This window comes from Odocoileus virginianus, chromosome 19 (genome assembly GCF_023699985.2).
Source record: "Odocoileus virginianus isolate 20LAN1187 ecotype Illinois chromosome 19, Ovbor_1.2, whole genome shotgun sequence".
Taxonomy (NCBI): Eukaryota; Metazoa; Chordata; class Mammalia; order Artiodactyla; family Cervidae; genus Odocoileus; species Odocoileus virginianus.
In genome coordinates, this window is record NC_069692.1 from 14100510 (window position 1) to 14119826 (window position 19317).

General features: G+C 34.9%; 1 protein-coding gene across 27 annotated transcripts in view; it reads left to right on the top strand.

Annotated features, from left to right (window-relative positions):
• Positions 1-19317, top strand: part of TRDN (triadin) — a 386030-nt gene that overhangs the window by 112703 nt on the left and 254010 nt on the right. For all 27 annotated transcript variants that reach the window (XM_070449854.1, XM_070449856.1, XM_070449855.1 and 24 more), the window contains exons 6-8: positions 5543-5596; positions 8637-8696; positions 15315-15494. In XM_070449854.1, coding sequence (XP_070305955.1) covers positions 5543-5596; positions 8637-8696; positions 15315-15494 — 294 coding nt within the window. The remainder of the gene's footprint in view (positions 1-5542; positions 5597-8636; positions 8697-15314; positions 15495-19317) is intronic.

The following is a 19317-nucleotide window of genomic DNA, read 5'->3' on the forward strand; positions in this document are numbered from 1 at the left end:
GGATTGTTTCTGAGAAACAATTATAGGACTGGAATCATAGGCTGGCAAGGGATTTGGCTGAAGCTGAGACTCAAATGCCAGAGAGGACAGGGCATTAAAATGTATCTAAATATCCCGGAGCCCTTTATGAAAGAGCTCTCAAGTCCACAAATTAATTTAGTCAGCCCATGTTGTGTAAACTTACTTTTGCCTTCTCTCAGCTGGACTTGATTGACTCCTTTAAGTACAAAATATATTTTATTTTCTTTCTGGCTGCTGTGTATGATAAACGTGGAAAATGAGAACAGAAGGCCCTATACAAAGCTATACTTCTCCTCCTCCATAGTGATTATTCTTTTATGAGGGCACGATTATGGTTCTGATTGAGGCTATGTAGCCCCAGGTGAAGGAGAAATTGCTCCTACAATTAAATCAGATTTGGGAGTAACACCAGTCCTTTAGAATTAAAAGATCTATTTTGTGATTGAAAGCGTATGTATCAGATGAGCTTTGTAACTTTAGATACTTTGCCTAATCTTCACTTTAATACATAAATAAGTGTAATTTTACTATGGAAAAGAAGTGTGTGCATTATTGTAGGCTAAATTGTCCATAACGTGCTCAGGAAATCTAATCAGCACACTTTGGCACATAAGAACAAGTCTGCACAGGACCTGGGATGGACAAGACAGCATGATCTTGTAGGGAGAGTACTAGTTTAGTAACAGAATAACTATGTTTTTATTCTGCTCTACCGTGGACACTTAGGCGGCTGTATTTTCTTATCCATGGACAAAGAAATTCAGGCTAATTGATCTCTTAGGTTCTCCCAGTTCTAAAATTGTGTGCTTATGTTAAAAATGATAAATTCTTCCTTTAAGAAAAATGAAAAATACAATCATAAAGAACTGTTTCTCTACTCAAGAATGCTTTTCTACTGAGTTCATTATCATCATTTAAAGTGTGTAGATCATTTTGTCTTAGCACAAAATGAAGATTCAATACATGAAAATTACAAAGAAGAAGCACACAGAGATATACACTACCCAAGAGTACATATGGCATTTTTATCTAGTGGTGGCTAAAGCAAAATTTTTAAAAATGGGTTTAAAATGAATGTGTATCTTGCTCTTTCATAAAAAACGATGAATGGAGACGTGAATATATATGAATTTTGTGAAGCTGTTTAAAATGTTGACCTATTTAAAATTTATAAACCACTTCAGTGCTAATATCTCCCACAATAGAAGTGCCAGAAATCTGAGAAATAGATCAGTTAATTAAAAGAAAACTTGGTGAGGGGAACTTCCCTAGTGGTCCAGCTTTTCAGACTCTGCACTTCCAATGCAGAAGGTGTGAGTTTGGTCCCTGATCTGGGAACTAAGATCCCAAATTCCAGACCAGGGAATTAAAATCCCAAATGCAGTGCAGAATGCCAAAAAATAAATAAAAGTAGCAATAAGAATAATAAGGTATTTTTTAAAAAAGAAAGAAAAATCAGCGAAATCTGTTACAGGTAATCATGCTCCCCAAATGAAAGTGAAGTGTTAGTCCATCAGTTGTGTCCAACTCTTGGTGACCCCACAGACCCACCAGGTTCTTTTGTCCATGGGATTTTCCAGGCAAGGATTCTGAAGTGGGCTGCCATTTCCTCTTCCAGAGGATTTTCCCAACTCAGGGATGGAACTCAGGTTTTACACTTTGCAGGCAGATTCTTCACCATCTGAGCCACCAAGGTGCTCCCCAGATTCTTTTACAATTCAAAGGTAATGTGCTATCTGATTCCTTCTGCTTTAGATACACAAGATTAGTCCTGTCTAGTAGCTCTGAAATAAAGTATGAGTTCCAGAGTTTTGTTGAATTAAATTTTCTTGCTAACCATCAATTAAAGAATAGAGTAGCCTATATAAATCAGTAATTTAAAACATTCGATGCCACAACTTTTGAGTTTGAACTAAGAGCAGAGAGAACTGCAAAGGATTCTGACATCCTGGCCCTCGATGCCTACTGCTTGGCCTCTTGGGAGTGTAGTGCCCATTAAAAGAACCCAGAGTCAGCTCACTGTGAGCTGATACACTGCAGAGAAGGACACAGAGTCCGCCTGGCAGATTGCCGGGACCGAGAGCTGTCAGAACACAGCTGGCAGAGAGAGCTGGAGAGGGGACATACGGGGAGGACGAGAGGCGCACTTTGGAGTTGAGCTGAGCTGAATGTTCTGGTCAGGGAAAGGTCAGAGTCTGGGCAAGTGCAGGAACAGCGGGGCCATGCCAACTCAGATGCCAAGCATCAGGTCCGCTCCAACTGGTGTATTCCGTTTGTTTTTAATTATCAGCATGCCGAAGGGACTTTTGTTTCTTGTAAATAAGGATGACAAACAAATTAAGCTCTAGCAGGTGCAACAAGCTTATTCTGCTCTGAGTTAAAACTGTCCTAGCTAAGATGTAACTTGCCAACAGAGCTGGTGACGAGAAAGGTACCTTTTTCTTCTTCCATATGAAAACTTCTGTGAGTTCTAAGCAAAGAGACACAGGACCTAATGTAACTGTTGTGGCAGATTGCTTTTATTTTAGAGGTATTATTAAGGCAGTTATTGATGGTGCCACCGTTTTGATCAAAGCAATATCAAACTTTAGTGTCTGAGCTGAGTCTTGCCAAAGTTTGAAGTTTTCATCCAAGGAATTTCTGTGGCTGTCTACTGCGGTGAACAGCTCCCTAGAGCATGTGGTTCCAGCTGCTTCACTGAGCAGTATTATGGTACCATTTCTGAGGAGGATAATGAAATTTCAGCATACAGGACTGTGTCTGTAAATCAAAACTTAGACTGCGAGGAACTGGATTTTTCCCCAGGGTAATAGAAATAATGCATTAATATGCTAATTTGAGCTGAATTCAGCCCCCTTGCTCTTTTGATTTCATATTAATTCTTCCATTAATGCCCATGTACACGTCAATCGGAAAATCCTTTAGTGGAATGGACAACCAGCTGTCCAAGGTGGCTGAGGTCTGGTCCTTCACAGAAGCAGAGACACAGATTAGGTTGTCTCCTGGGGGTCTAGCTAACCAGGGTTCCAAAAGCAAAGCTTATCTCATGCAAACTTCCTTTCCCCTAGAGAAACTTTGAAAGAGGCTTTGTTCTTGCCAAGACTTTCTTTTGGTTTTCAGCTTAATTAATAGTGATCCAAAGGAACCAAAGCTATCTCCGGCCATGTGTGAGTGCTGATGCCCTCTCTTATTTTATGAGATTTTTATATTGAACTTAGAAAACCCAAAAGAATCATTGAACATGGAAAGCAAAAACAATGTCTGGATGATCTTTTGTTTCTTCTGTTTCTCACTGAGATTTAATTATTTAAGAAATTTTTTAATGTAAAAAATGTTAATGATTGGAAGCAAGCAGTGCATACTATATCTATACAACATCACCAGTAAATAGAATTGTACTACATGATGAAAATAGCTCTTCCTATAATATTTTAGAAATTTGCTCATTCAGGAATATCTAATGAGTCCACTATGTGACTGATACCATGTGATCGCTAGGATAAAAAAATAAAATAGTAGGGCATAGCCTCTAAAAAGAGTTCACCTTCTTGGGATAAGTGGAGATGAAAGAACACTCTGCAGAGAAAGAGGCATTTGAGTCAGGCTGAAAGGGTGTATGGAACAGAGGAAATGTGGGTGTGAGAAATCTAGAGAAATGTAGGTGATGGCACAGCAGGCAGAAATGCAAAGTTCCATTTGTTTATGGAAGTCCAAGCATTTGTTATAGGTGGAATGTAAAGTTCAAGGGTAAATTCCTCATAGGTAAGATTGGTTTGATAAGCAAATGTCAAATTACTGGAATAATGAGATATTTTTATATTTGATATAGTACCTACCATGTGACAGATTTATCATGCTAGGCAAGGAGGGAGATACTAATACTTTATCAGATCAACATATGATCAGATTTTCATGTTAGGGAGGCTACTCTGAGACTCAGAAAAATCAAAATCTAAGTGTTCAAGACACTATTCAGTATATTATTGTAATAATATTTATAATAATAATATACCCAAGAAGGATATCATAGTCCATCTTTTGAAATGGTGTCTTTCCCTTTCTCCTTCTCACTCCCCCACTAGGTTAATTTCTTCTCATCATTCACATTCTTAAATCTCACTTCTACCAGCAGACCTTTCCCAAGCACACAGACTAGATTAGGTCTCATTTTATACATTGATATGCTTCCCTGAATATTTTCTTCATAGCAATTATTCTAACTGCAATTAACTACCTTTGTAATTACTTGTTTAGCATCCATCATCCATTGTTGACAAGGATGAGTCTGTCTTGACTAGCCAAGTCTTTAACACATAGCCAGTGCTCTTTCTGTGAAAGTTGCTCAATCATGTCCGACTCTTTGCGACCCCATAGACTGTATAGTCCATGGAATTCTCCAGGACAGAATACTGGAGTGGGTAGTCTTTCTCTTCTCCAGGGGATCTTCCCAACCCAGGGATCGAACTCAGATCTTCCACATTGCAGGAGGATTCTTTACCAGCTGATCTACCAGGGAATCTCTAGCGCTAGCCCTAGCCCTAACCCAATTTCTATGTTTTGGTGTAAATAAATGGTAGGTTGGGAATGTAATATTGGATAGAAGATAAGTAAGAGGAATATTTAAAGGTAGAATTGAAGAAACTTGGCAAATGAACAAAAATGAGAAAGAAAAGATGAATTCTGGATGAGTCCCAAGTTACTGGGTTGGATAATTGGAGGTGCCATTAATAAGAGTTACGACTAAATTATAGGGAAAGATTATGACTTAAATTTGAGCCCTACTATATTAATTAAGTGAATCATAGCTCATATTGAATTACAGTTTGTTTTCTTTGTAACAGTTTGGAGTCATTCTAGTCTCACCTCAGTATAATTTCAAAAACTTTTAGTGTGGAAATTTTCTGAAGAAGATTAATATATATTGCATATACTAGATTGAGTGTTCTTTGCTTCAGATTCATATTATCTCTGTATTTTTGTCTTTATATTTTTAGTATTTCTCCAGTATTGAGTTGGCCTTCTTTGGCATATAGCATAATACATTTTGGGGCTTCCCTTGTGGCTCAGCTGGTAAAGAATCTACCTGCAATGGGGGAGACCTGGGTTCAATCCCTGGGTTGGGAAGATCCCCTGGAGAAGGGAAAGGCTACCCACTTCAGTATTCTGGCCTGGAGAATTCCGTGGACTATACAGTCTATGGGGTTGCAAAGAGTCAGACATGACTGAGCAACTTTCACATTTAAAAAAATTTTCCAATTCATCAAGCTGAAGTTAAACATTTGGAAAAGTTTAGGGATACTCTGCGGTCAGACTAGTTTCAGTGTGAATTTGACCTTAGTTATGAAATAAAAATAGAAATGTAAAATATCTATAATTATCTTAACATTTAAACCTATGTAAAGCTTCATACTAGTTGAAGAAAAATATCCAAAGGCAGTAGATAATTTTTGACATCAAGGACTGCCATGCATCTCATCTTTTATTCCCTTTATTTAATGAAAAATATTGTCTTTCTTTTCAGTCACACATAAAGAAAAAGACAAGGTAAAAGAAAAAGAAAAACCTGAAAAGAAAGGTATGGATTTATTCTTGCTGCTGTTTTACTCATTGGCCTGTCACTGTTTACCTTTTCTTCCTTATGTTAGATTTTAGATGACCGTGAATTTATTTTTTGAAATTATATTATGATAATTTTCCTTAGAATCAAATGTAAAAAGAAGAGTTTCTGGGTTAAAGGAAATAAAATACTTAAGACTCTCTTGAAATCCATTGCCAGTTTATTTTCTAGAAATCTATCAGTTATTCCCCTGGCAGTTCTGAGGCTACTTTTAACCAATGAGGATATAATTTCAAAAAATAATTGCTAATTTGATAGGTTAAATAGTATAGTTTATTACTTTAACTTGCATTCTGTGATTACATATTAGACTGGACTTAAAAAGTTTTTTTAGCTTTTATTTGTTTAGAATAAGCAATGTACACTCACTGTTTAACATGTAAAGATACTTTATGAAAGCTTGCTCCTGCCTTGCTCCCACCCTCTGATCCCATTTCTCATCTACCCACACAAACACACGGTAAGCTACTTTTATAAGCATCTTTTCAAAACTTCATTTTGCATTTACAGGACAATATATATTATTGTCTCTCCCTATTTTTACACATAATTTAGCATGTCCTATATTATAGCTTTATAATTTAATAATACATCCTAGATGTCTTTTCATATCAGTAAATAGTTATTTCCTTCATGCTTTTAAAAATGCTGCATAGTATTTAAATGGAGATATTTAAATATATATCTTAAGCTATATTAACTCTATCTTTTGATTACTTATTTTTGTAGATTGAAAGATTTAGATATGATTTTTAGTGATACAGATTTATGTAACTCTTCACACTTACTTCCTGTTTCTCCTGATGATACATGTGTGTGTTAATTGGCTATATGTTACTGGCCTATTACATTTACAAATGCATTTCTCAGTTTCATAGTTAATGTAAGGGTTTCTGTCTGTGTGAATAGACATGTGTGAGTACATATGTGTGATAAGCATATGTGTATTTATATTCTTGAATTTTTATGTGGCTAGATATGTTGATATTTTCTTTTGGTATTTCTATTCTTGAGTCTTCATATAAGGATTAATTCAATAATTAGTAATATCTCTCAAGTTTTAAAAATTAAGTTCATATTTAACTTTAATTCATCAAAATCCATTTTAACGTGATATAAAATTTTAATTTAATTTTTTTGCTTTTGTTTTAAAGTGGATCATGTCTAGGATATTTAGGCTAGATATCAGCTGATTTTCGTATCTACAATACACATAGACTACTGAAGAATTTTATTTTGTAAAGCCTTCTACTTAGCTAGAATTTACAATGCTAGGAATCACATCAGTTGAACCATGCTTCATTCTTCTCTATTCTAAACTCACATTTGAATATTTGAACTAAATAGTTGTTCTTTTATTAAGGTTTACTTTGTGATAACATCCGTGAATTTCAATACAGTCTGTCTTCTCTGTTCTAGAAACAGGTGTCCATTTCCTACCAGCTATTGACTTACACAGAGTTATTGGCATCAGATTCTGTGTACTCTGACTGAAGGAAATAATCTCATATTTCTTGCTTTTTTTTCAATCTTTACAATGGCTAGATACTTTTCATTAAAGTTAATTGAGAATTTGTCGCTAAGTCATACATTTGAAGGAAACTTACCCAAATTGAGACACTGAAACAGAACCGTTGTGTCCTTTTATTTACTGTATACCAATTAAAGGAGTTTTCTTTTTATGAGACAGTTATTATGCTGTAGCCCAATAACCTCGAATGTTATTCTTCCTTCAGCTAATATTTTCTAAACTGTTACCCATAACCCCAAGTGGTAGTGGAGAAGACCATGGGGCAGGCTTAGGGGTGGAAAGGCTGAAACCCTGGAGGTGAAGGCGCCTGCTCTCTTGGTAACTCGATAGCTGCCACGGTCTCATGGACTTTGTCCTCTAAGCTTTCTATGAGGCTTGCATCATCTCTCAAAAATTCTGGGGAAACCGTTCATAGACTGTATTTTAAGAGAATAATTATTTAAATATATGTTTTAAGCATATCGTTTTCCTTTTATAATACAAGTAAAATTAATGGATATTAATATTCATAGGATATAGTTAGAAAAATGAAAATAATTAGGGCTCCAGTTTTTTACCCTAATAATTTGACTCTTTCCTTAACCTGGATGTTTTAATTAAAATCTACTATTTTATCTTTAATTTTCTTTAATTTCTTTAACTGCCCTTATTAATCTTTAATAAATAGTATATACATGTTGAAAAATGTGTAGTGATTTGGATAACTATTAAACTGCACTGTTTAATACATTTGAAATATAGGAATAACCTTCACATGCTGTAGTACTTCTCTGAACTCATTTATTTAAGCCATTAAGAGACACAAGATTTTACTAGTCTATGTAAGGAAAATAAGAAATCAATACAATAAATTCATATTATCATACTACTTTATTATTTTTTTTAATGTGGGCCATTTTTAAACTCTTTATTGAATTTGTTACAGTATTGCTTCTACTTGATGTTTTGGTTTTTTGACCATGTGGCATGTGAGATTTTCACTCCCTGGCCAGAGATTGAACCCTAGCCCCCACATTGGAAGGCGAAGTCTTAACCACTGGACCGCCAGGGAAGTCCTAAGACACATTATTCTTAATCAAAGCTCTAATATTGATTTAATTATTTCTTTTAATTGTAAAGACAGAGCTTCCTCCTGATAAAATGATATATCTTTCCAAAAATTCTTATAAAATTATTTTTTCTGTTTGTCTCTCCTAAAGAAACAATTCCAAAATATTGTTTAGAATGGTAACTTTAAACAGAAGAATGAGACTAGCTTTCAGATGCTAAGTCTTAATGCCAAGTCTTTGAAATTAACTTTTTTTATAGTTTTTATTAAATTGGTGATTTTTTAAAAATTCCTGAATTAGGTTCATTAATGTCATCAAACTAGCTTATGATTTTGGTGGCTGTAAAAATTAGGTAAACAAAAAGCTTAGTCTTGAAATCTATTAAAAGTGTGTACTAATATAAAATTTTCTGCTTAAGCAACTCACAAGGAAAAAATTCAGAAAAAAGAAAAACCAGAAACAAAGACAGTGGCAAAAGGTAAGTTATACTTTCTGTTTTAAAAGCAATATATTTTGGGTAGCAGCGGGATGATTGTAAGCATTTAGCATTTCCTTTACAAAAGAATTTAATTTGACCTTACATTTTAAATTTAATATCTAAAAGAATAATAAAAGTGAATATTTAAAATAATAGAGCATTTCCGAACATGAGAAGAGATTGAAGAGCTTTCCTGTATGTGGCAGGCAGATGGCCCCCGTGGCCTTCACCCCGTGGTGTCCTGCTCCTGGCTGTGTTACATTATATGGCAAAAAGCAGTCTGCAAAAATAGTTAAGATAGATCTACAATATGGAGGTTTTCCTGAATTATCCAGATGGGCTCAGTGTAATCCCCATGAAGCTTAAGAAACAGAGAAGTGACAGAAAAGAAAGATTTTGAAGTGTGAAAAGGACTCGGCCCCATTACTGGCTTGAAAATTGAGGGAGGCACATGGAAAGTGTAAGAAGGGAATGAATCCTGCCGACATGTTGAAGAAGTGTGGAAGCCAGCCCTTCTTCAGAGCACATAGCAATGCAGCCCAGTTGACAAGCTGATTTTAGCATTGTGGACCCTAAGCAGAAAACCTGTTTGAATGACATCGTAACAAGACTTCTGAACTATGGAAACCAGGAGATAATAGATCCCGGTTGTTGGGTTAAGTAGCTAAATTTGCAGTAGTTGCTAGAACAATGGCAAACTAGTACAAACATATCTGATTTACAGTTTAATCAGTATTAATTTTAACTTTAGGACACTAAAACTAAGGATTTCTTTTTTCAAGAAGGATAATACATCATCTTGATCAATATTTTAAGCCAGTAAGGGCCTAAACTGTCTTGATAATATACCAAAGTAAAAAACAGAATATGAATGTAATGTTATAAACTTTGGAAGATTACAATAACTATTTTTTATTCTAACTTTGTCAATTGTTTGTTTGATGTTAGAAAAATATAGATTCTGTATATTCAATCTTATCTACTAAATTATAGAAAGAAAGAAAGTGAATTCGTTTTGTCGTGTCTGACTCTGCGACCCCATGGACTGTAGCCTACCAGGCTCCTCCGTCCATGGAATTTTCCAGGCAAGAGTACTGGAGTAGGTTGCCATTTCCTTCTCCAGGGGGTCCTCCCAACCCAGGGATCAAACCTGGATCTCTCGCACTGCAGGCAGACACTTTACCAGCTGAGCCACCAGGGAAGCCCACTAAATTATAGATTATCTACAAAACATAGTTTCTAAATATTCAGTCCTATCTACTAAATTCAATTTTCTTTCTTATATTTTATTTATATATATGTTAAAGTATAGTTGGTTTACAATATTGTGTTAGTTTCAGATACATACCAAAGCAATTTGGATATGTGTATATGAATATTTTTCAAATTCTTTTCCATCATAGGTTATTATAAGATACTGAATATAGTTTCCTGTGCTATACTGTAAATCCTTGTTGATTATCTAGTTTTTACATAGGGATATGTATCCCTTAAACCCATACTCCTAATTTATCCCTCCCTACCTTCTCCTTTAGAAACCATAAGGTTGTTTTCTGTGTCTGTGATTCTGTTCTGTTTTGTAAATGAGTTCATTTGTATTATTTTTTAGATTCTTTATATAAATGATATCATATATGTGTCTTTTTATTATTTTATTTTTAATACATTTGTATTTGTATTGAAGTATAATCAATTGACAATGTTAAATTGATTTACAATATATTATAATTTACAATATTATATTGTATTCAGGTATACAACATAATGATTCAGAATTTTAATAGATTATATTCCATTTAAAGTTATGATAAAATATTGACTGTATTCCCCTGTTGTACTATATAGCCATGTAGCTTATTTACTTTATATTTACCTAGTCAGCTCTTAATTTCTTCTGGTATGTTTTTCATTTCAGTTGTTGTATTCTTTAGTTCTATCTGTTTCTTTTTTATATTTTGTAGTCCCTTGTTCAAATTATCATGATGTTCGTCTATTCTTTTCATTAATTCAATTAGCATTCTTATTACTAGTGCTTTGAACTCTTTATCTGGTACCAGTTATCTCTGATTCATGTTGTCTTTTCAGAGTTTTTATTTTTTACTTTTTGTTCTTTCACTTAAATGCCTCTGTCGTCTCATTTTTCTCAGCTATCTGCATGAAATTATGTGATGCAGTAACCTATCCCAGTCTGGAGGGCTGTCCTTGTGTGGGAGACCTCCGTGGTCTGCGGGTGGCTTTGGTGGGAGGGGTGGATGTGGTGTGAGCACGGGTGTCATTCTCCCATGGTGTTCCGGCTGCTCTCACCATGGTAGGGTGTGGGGCTGGATATGGAGGGTCCGGGCCAGAGCCAGGTGTGAGCATGGGCTTCTTTGTTCCGGGGCTCACACCTCCTGTTGAGGACTGGATCCGGCCCCCAGTAGCTGCAGGAGACGCCCTGATAACTGAAACGGAGCCGGTTCTGTTCCCGCTGAGCGCGGGCTCTCCCGCCTCCGGGCATCGGCACCTCCAGTGCCGCGCAGAGCGGCGCTAGAGCCCGAGGAGCTGGAGCGGGGCTCCGTGTGGTTCAGGGAGCAGGCTGGGGTTGTCCCGGCACCAGCCGAGTTCTGGTCCGCTTCCTGTCTGCTGAGTGCCAGGAATGACGGCTCTCACCCCATTCAGATGGGCCAGCCCTGTCCTTCACAAGTCCGTGCTCTCAGCTTGGCGGCCTTTGCCCTAGGGTGGAGCCGCACCACCGGGCAAGCGAGGCTGCAGGGATCTTCTGCTCAGGCTGGGGCACGAGCTGGTGGTCACTGGAAACTGTCTAGAATCGCAGGCAGTTCAATTTTTTTCCTCCGCCTTGTTTCAGGAAAAAGTGAGCATGTGTGTGCTCTTCCCCAGCATATTCTGTTTCCTACAGACCTGCAGGCAGGCCCACTGCTTTTCAAATCAGCCGAGGGGACTTACACTCCTGATGCTGGACCCAGGACTGGGGTGGCCTATATGTCTTTCAAACTGCTGACTCCCCAGAAGGGAATCTCCAAGCCTGTGTAATCCTGTTTCCCTTTTGTGTCCTCTCCTAAAGATGCAGGTCCAACCTAATTGCTTCTCTTCCCTCCCTACCTGGTTTTGTGTGTATTTTTTCAGAGCTTTGGTTATAAAAAGAGTCTTTTTGCCAGTCTTCAGTTTGTTTTCAGTGAGCATGGCTCCACACATAGATGTATTTTTGTTGTGTTCGTGGGGTCAGGTGAGCTCTGTGTCCTCCTACTTAGCCATTTTCTCTTCATATCTGTCCTTGTATTTTAAAATATAGGTTTTATGTGATCAATATATTTTGGAAATTTCAACCTAGTATCTTCAAGAGACTAAACATGTAGATAAAAATTGGAATCTATTTTCAAAATTTAATGTTTATCTACAAAATGTAAAATAACTAGATATTTGAGGAAGATGTATTTTTTACTAAAGTATTTTTTTAGTAAATTTTTCCATGAGAGAACCGAACATCATTTTTTGAAGATAACATGGATGAATTGAAACTTTAAGATAGTAAGGATGTTAGAGATTATCCCAATTAATTACCTAACTTAACAGATGAAGAAATTTACCTCTGGGAAGAGAAAACAATTTGGCCAGATTGAAAACTAGTATGTAATTGAACAAAGACAAAACCCCATGTGAACTGAATATAAATCAAGTATTCTTTCCAAAGCTAATTAAATAAAGTTCTTCAAGCATCAATTATTTCTTCAACAAATATTTATTTAATACTGTACTAATTATTTCTTGGTGTATAAAAATCACCACACAGAGAGTCTGGACATGGCTTAGCTCAGTCTTTTGCCTTACAGTGTCTCACAAGCCTGTGATCAGTGTGTTAGACAGGGCTGTGGTCCCATCTGAAGGCTCAGCTGGGGAAGAATTATTTCCAAGTTCATTTAAATGACTGTTGGCAAGATTCAGTTCCTCAAGGCCTATTGAATTGAGAGAGTCTCAGTTTTTGGAGGGGTGGCTATTGGCAGGAGCCATCCTCAGTTCTTGCCACATGAGTCTCACCAGTATTGCTGGAGTCATCAAATTCAGCAAGAGAAAGAGTCGGCTAGTAAGACAGAAATAGCAATCTTATGTAGACTAATCATGGAAACCACATACTATTGGTTAGCATCACATTCCTTGGCCAGTCCATATTCAAAGGAGGAAGATTGTACAGTAAGCAAGTAGGAGTCTTTGGGAGCCATGGTAAGTCAACCTGGCTTACCAAAAATCCAAAATACTTTAATAAGAATATAAGAAACTGAGAGAAAGTTAAAAGATGGCATTTCCTTAATGAATGAGACTTGATATAGGTTATTTCCTAACTCCAAAAAGGTATAGTTTGTTAGTATGTTTATTGCATAATATGATTTCCCTTCTTTGATTAAGATATTTTGATTCTGGTACAGATTGCTAATGGATATTCCAAAATTGGATCAAATATGCTGATGTCATTCTTTTGATTAGGCTATTTTGTTTTCCATTTGACAAAAGTCATAAATGTCTTTCTAAATTGAGCTGGGTGATTTGAACATGACAATACTTTTTGCTTCATTGTTAATTAATGAACTCCTAAATGCAGTTGTCAGTTAAATTATTTTTGAGAAAGATCAGGAAAAGTATTTTGGCACAAAATTTAACAATACCTATCTAATTTGATAAAAATAAATATATATTGGGTGTTGCTTTACTTTTATGCCATTTTCCACATTATATCCACATCATTGTTGCATTCTCATCCATTTTTTATTTTTAATGTGAGGAAACATTACCTGTTTCAAAGATAAAGATCACTAAAAATGTCTAAAATAGAGAAAATTTTGTTATTTTTATACTTTAAAAACCACTGATAAAGGAATTTGTTTTAGATGTAGTCTTATGTTTAAGAAAATGACCTGTGTTCATTTGTAAATTATAATGGCACTAAAAGTAAATCTTAATTCCATGTGTCTAATTTCATAGCACAAAGCTAAGGTTAAATCAACTGCTACCTACAAGAAGTGATCAGGTGTCATTTAAGGTAACCACAATAATAATTTCACACATATGAAAGTACAAACAAAAACCTAGTTGGCAGATTTTCCAGGTTGTTGTCAAGTCCATTTCTAAACACATATTTACATATATAACCTATATGTCACTATGTTGTATACATGATCTGCAGATAATTTACTGTTTTCTAAAACAAAGTGTTCATTTATAGCATTTATTCTTCATTTTCTCTGAAAAAAAGTACTGTGCTAGACGTTATGTTGCTTCAAAATCAATAGTATATATATAAGTCCGATTCTCAAATTCTCTCAGTCTGGTAGGGAAGACAGGTATGTAAAAGCCATCTGCAATACAAGGTAAATAGTAGGGTATAGCATGTGTGTTTAAATAAAAGTTGAGACAAATCTAAGCTCGGGTGAATAAATGATTAATTCCAAAGGCAGAGTCACTTGTTGCATATGAATAGAGCACAAAGGGATTTGTATATGTGTAAGGCAACTGGCTTTGAACCCAGGCTATGATAGGCTCTCTGAAAGTGTTAGGTGATCATAGGTGAATTATATGACTTAACAGGTGCTGTTGGCTCTCTCAAAGGAACTTCTCCAGGCAGAAACTAAGAAATATTTTCATGTGGGGTCCTGAAACAATGTTGACTTAAAGTCGTCTGGACAGAGGTGTTGGTTTCCGTCATAGCAATGTATGTGTCTGCTGTAGGAAGCAGCAGAAAGTAGTAAAGGAGGCATAGAAGTTTAAAGGGAATAGAAGAAAATCCCCAGTTGATTGTAGTCACAAAAGCCACAAAGATATTGGAAGTTTGTGGAGTAATTGGGTGATTTTTCTATTAGAGTTTTATGGTCAGTAGCTTTGGGAAACAGGAGAAGGCAATGGCACCCCACTCCAGTACTCTTGCCTGGAAAATCCCATGGACAGAGGAGACAAATGAAGACAAATGAATTATTATTTTTGACACAGGATAAGCAGGAGCCGACATCTTAATTTCTACTCTCTTTCCATTACTTTAAAGTCAAACCATTAAAGACTGAATGTCTCTTGAGTTATCTTTTAATGGATTTTATTCTTTTGTTTCTAATATTCATTACCAGTACAAATCATCTTACATTTACATTCACAATAGTTATCTTTAAAAACTATTGTGTTGAAAATTTAGTTTCTTGAATGACTTTGAATATAATTCATTTGTAGAACAAAATGATCATATCCATTTAAAAGGTCTCTTTCATTGAGCTTTTTGGTACAGACAGGGGTTTTCACTAAGCATGTCTATATATACCTGCCCTGCAGAATCCAAATGCCTCCTTTTTGATATACTCAGTTCCTGACCACGTAAAAAATAATGTTTTTGTGTACAAATTAAGTAAATGTCCAACTTTCAAGTTAACATGTTTTTAGTACTCTAACATGCCACTTCATAAGCTGTATAAAAGTCAAACAATAGTCACAATTTATGTCAGTGACAGTTTTTTAATTTGTTTTTCTTTTCTTTTTCTTTTATAATTGTTCTTAATAACTAATGAAAGATAAAATGCTGCATTGGTTTAAAAATATGTATATATATTTTTTATTTATATAATTAAACTTTTATTTAACTCCATACAGAAGAGAAGAAAGCTAAGACTAGAGAAAAGACTGAAGAAAAGATTAGAAAGGAAGTGAAAGGTGTGAAACAGGAGAAGGTGAAGCAAACAGCTACTAAAGTAAAAGAAGTACAGAAAACATCACCCAAACCTAAAAAGGACGAGAAAGATGCTGCAGCTGTGTCCAAGCATGAACAGAAAGGTAAACATTCAGAGGAGGTGGCCAGAGGTTCTAAGAGAGTGTTGGGCAAGAAACAGATGCAGTGAAATTAAAAACTGAAAAAGATGAAGATCAGACTTCAGAAGGGAGTAAAATATGTGTATAAGTGAATATGCATGAAAGGAAATACAATAATTGGGGAATTTAAATTTATATATAGAAATGCTAAACTGTGTTCACCTATTGAAAGATGCGTGTTGAAGCATTTTTGAAAGAGAATTTGAGTTAGTATCTGAAATTATTTAAGGGAAACATACTCTTTGTCCTTTCTGTACTCTGAAGAACAACCATCCAGGAAAATGACAGCAAATTTATTAAAAGGTATATCTTCAAATCATATAGAATAAGTATCAGAAAAAGTATCCATACATCCATGTAGCTCTGCAAGAGGACATAATTCAGAAGATACATTGAATTATTAAATCCATTTTGTCCAATGACTAAATTTATGACCTTAGAAAGCTTTGTGTCTTACATATAGTGCTGCTTTTCAGTAAGGCTGATGTCAAACTTACATCCATACTTCACAGAAATATAGCAATTAAGTGGAGGTAGAATGTAAACTTGACATTCTTTAAAGAAAGGTGTTTGTAAACATAAAAGGTGGCGTTTTAAGAGGTTCCCTGAGGACCTTATCGTCAAACATCTCCAGCCCTTGTTGACTGTTTCCTTGCCTAAATCCACTCCTGGTTGAAAGTTGGTACAGTCTTCAGCTTCCCCACACAGATTGTGGGATCTTCTCTGTGCAGACTATTCCTATCAATGTTTTTTAAACATTAAAATGTTTTCCTTATTCTGATAGTTTCAATAATTTTAGTTGAGGGCTAAAGTTAAGACTTGTTTCTATAAGATTTGCATTTAAAAAGTTAAACATGTCGTTACTGAGTAAGCTATTTGGACCATGAAACTGAATAAGTTTTCCTACTATAAGGTACAAGATATGGAATTTGAGAACCATGCTCTTTTTGTTTTAGATTCTACATAAAGATGAAATTATATGGTATTTGTCTTTGTAATGCACTCTCATATTTTACCTTTGAATCACTTTTTTCCCTGAATGCAGAAGTAATATTTGGATATGTTTGTTTATATGAAGGAAAAGGTATATTTTTTCAAAGTATATTTTGAAAGGGAAACAAAAGAAAGGAAAAGTTTGTGTTTTTTTTTTGTAACCCACCAATTTTTATAGTTAGTAATTTTATTTCAAAGTAATATTTAAAGAGGGTTCCCTGATAGCTCAATTGATAAAGAATCTGCATGCAATGCAGGAGACCCCTGTTCAATTCCTGGGTTAGGAAGATTCGCTGGAGAAGGGATAGGCTACCCACTCCAGTATTCTTAGGCTTCCCTTGCGGCTCAGCTATTAAAGAATCCACCTACAATGCAGGAGACATGAGTGAAATTAAATCTTTGAAGCCCAAAAACCTTTCTTCAATTTTAAAGATGATTATATTGCCTTGAATCAATTGAAAAATTAATTATTATATCTAGCAAAGCTGTATGTTTTTTATGCAATATTTTGGGTAGGAAAAATATAGTAAATAAAAAAATATTTTGAATGGACTATTTTATTGTGCTAGACAAGAAAATTAATCTTCTGATTCACTGACATACTTATTTAAAATTATTATAAAGATCCTAAAATACTTTGCATTTTAGATTGTCTTTTCAAAAAGAAAACAATCGCACACAAAAAGAAAAGAATCACATGAAACCAGATTAAATGTACCAAGCATATTTTTATTTTTTGCCCATAAATACAGCATGTAAAAATTCATTCCATTTATATATGGGAGTACCAAAATACTCATCTAGCAACTAAGAATATGAATTCACTTTTCAATGTTCATTTTTAGTATCTTAGTTATGTGGGGTACATATTTTATTGATAGGGACTCATCACTAAAATATTTCCAAATGATATCTATTTTCTGGGTCACACATATTATATTTTATTCCTATCAGTAACCAGAATTATTGAAGATAACATTATATTACCTTTCCATTTTCAATTTACTAATTTCATTTTCACATCACAGAGCTATTTATCTATTAAAAGGATGTTCAACTATCACTTAAGAGTTGGAAATAAAAGCACAAGTGTGATTTTATCAGCTAAACAAATGCCTTTGCTAAATTCAGGCTCTATATTGAGAAGAGCTGTCATCTCAATTAGATAAATGTATTATTAGGTAAATAATGGAAACTTCACCTCTAATAGCTTATCAGATATATAAAAGTATCATTTAAGAAATTAAGTTATGATTTCAGAGCATTTGTTTTTAAAATAATTGCATTATAGTTTTAAACTCAACCATGATAAAGACATAGTGCTTTCTAAATTATCTACTTGTGAGGTGGCTTTGATTTTGAGACTTGTATTGATTCTGATTTAGTAAAATAGTTATTTCTCCTTTAGGTAAAGGATTATTTATTTGCTTAGCTTGAATTAGACCTAATGAATTTGCTTTATTCTTGCATATAGATCTCTAATAGTGCTATTTAAATAAATAGGTTCTATAGGTCTTTTATTCACTGGACACAGATTTTTATGTGAAATTATTTAATTATATAGTATACATGCATATATATTCATACATGTTATTTTTAAAACTGTATATATAAACACTATATTTTTCTAAAGCATCAGGAATAAGATTTATATATATATATATATATATATATATATATATATATATGTACATGCCTATTCTAAACCTAAAACACACTTATGTGCTACATAATCTGTTTTTTATGGACCAATCTGTTTAGAGTAGGATGAGAAGGGTCCGTGTGATCAAGCATTGCTCTCCGGTTTTCTCACAGGCTATGGCAAATTTGTGGAGAAGGAAAAATCAAACCTTCCCACCGCTATGCTCTCTCTTTCTTTTCTTCCTTTTTCTTCCTTTTTTAAACAACTATTCATGGCAGGCAGAGAAATTGTAGCTAATGTGAATCTGCCGTAGAGTGCCAGACCACATATGCCCCACTCTCATTAGAGGTTTTCTAAAATCTCTTTTCTGTTAACATTCTGCACCCTGAATGCATTTTCTCTCAGCTGCCACTCCACAGGGAACAACCAACAAGGCAGCAGCTCAATGACATCTATCACGCTCCCCGAGGGTCGGAAAGGGAAGAGATGGACGGCGTGTGGCATTCCTAGAAAGATGTTCATTTGGAGGAAAAAAATACTAAGAAGTGATGAGGAGATATAAAATTACCTTATGTGAATCACTGTCACATAACAATGAAAGAATGGTAGAACAGTTCAGATTTTCTTTAGGAAAAAATGACCTGTTTTAACATTTGAGTTGGATTTAAAGAAGCATTTCTGTAAAATGAAGTTTCCAAATTCAGGATGGCCTGGTTTTGCTTTATCCTTAGACAGGTGAAGCAAACACACTGGGGACTGCCCAACATATTCCTGTCTAGAATTCTCACACGCTGTTAAGGTCAACACATAGGACAGGTGGAAAGGAGCATCTTAATTTAAAATATTTAAAATGTCTTAACTTTGGGAATCCCCTGGTGGTCCAGTGACTAGGACTTCATGCTTCCATTGCAGGGAGCACAGGTTCTTTTCCTAGTGGGAGCACTAAAATCCTGCATGCCACAAAGTGTGGCCAAAATAATTCTTAACTTTAAATATTGTAAAAATACTTTCTCTTCTTGATATGCTGGTGTCATTAAAATGCAACATCACAGCATCATTTAAATATAATGGAAACCTCCTATGTGGTATAACCAAAATAATTTTCTACATTAAAAAAATTAACCTTCTTGAATTCATAAGAGATTTTCTTTT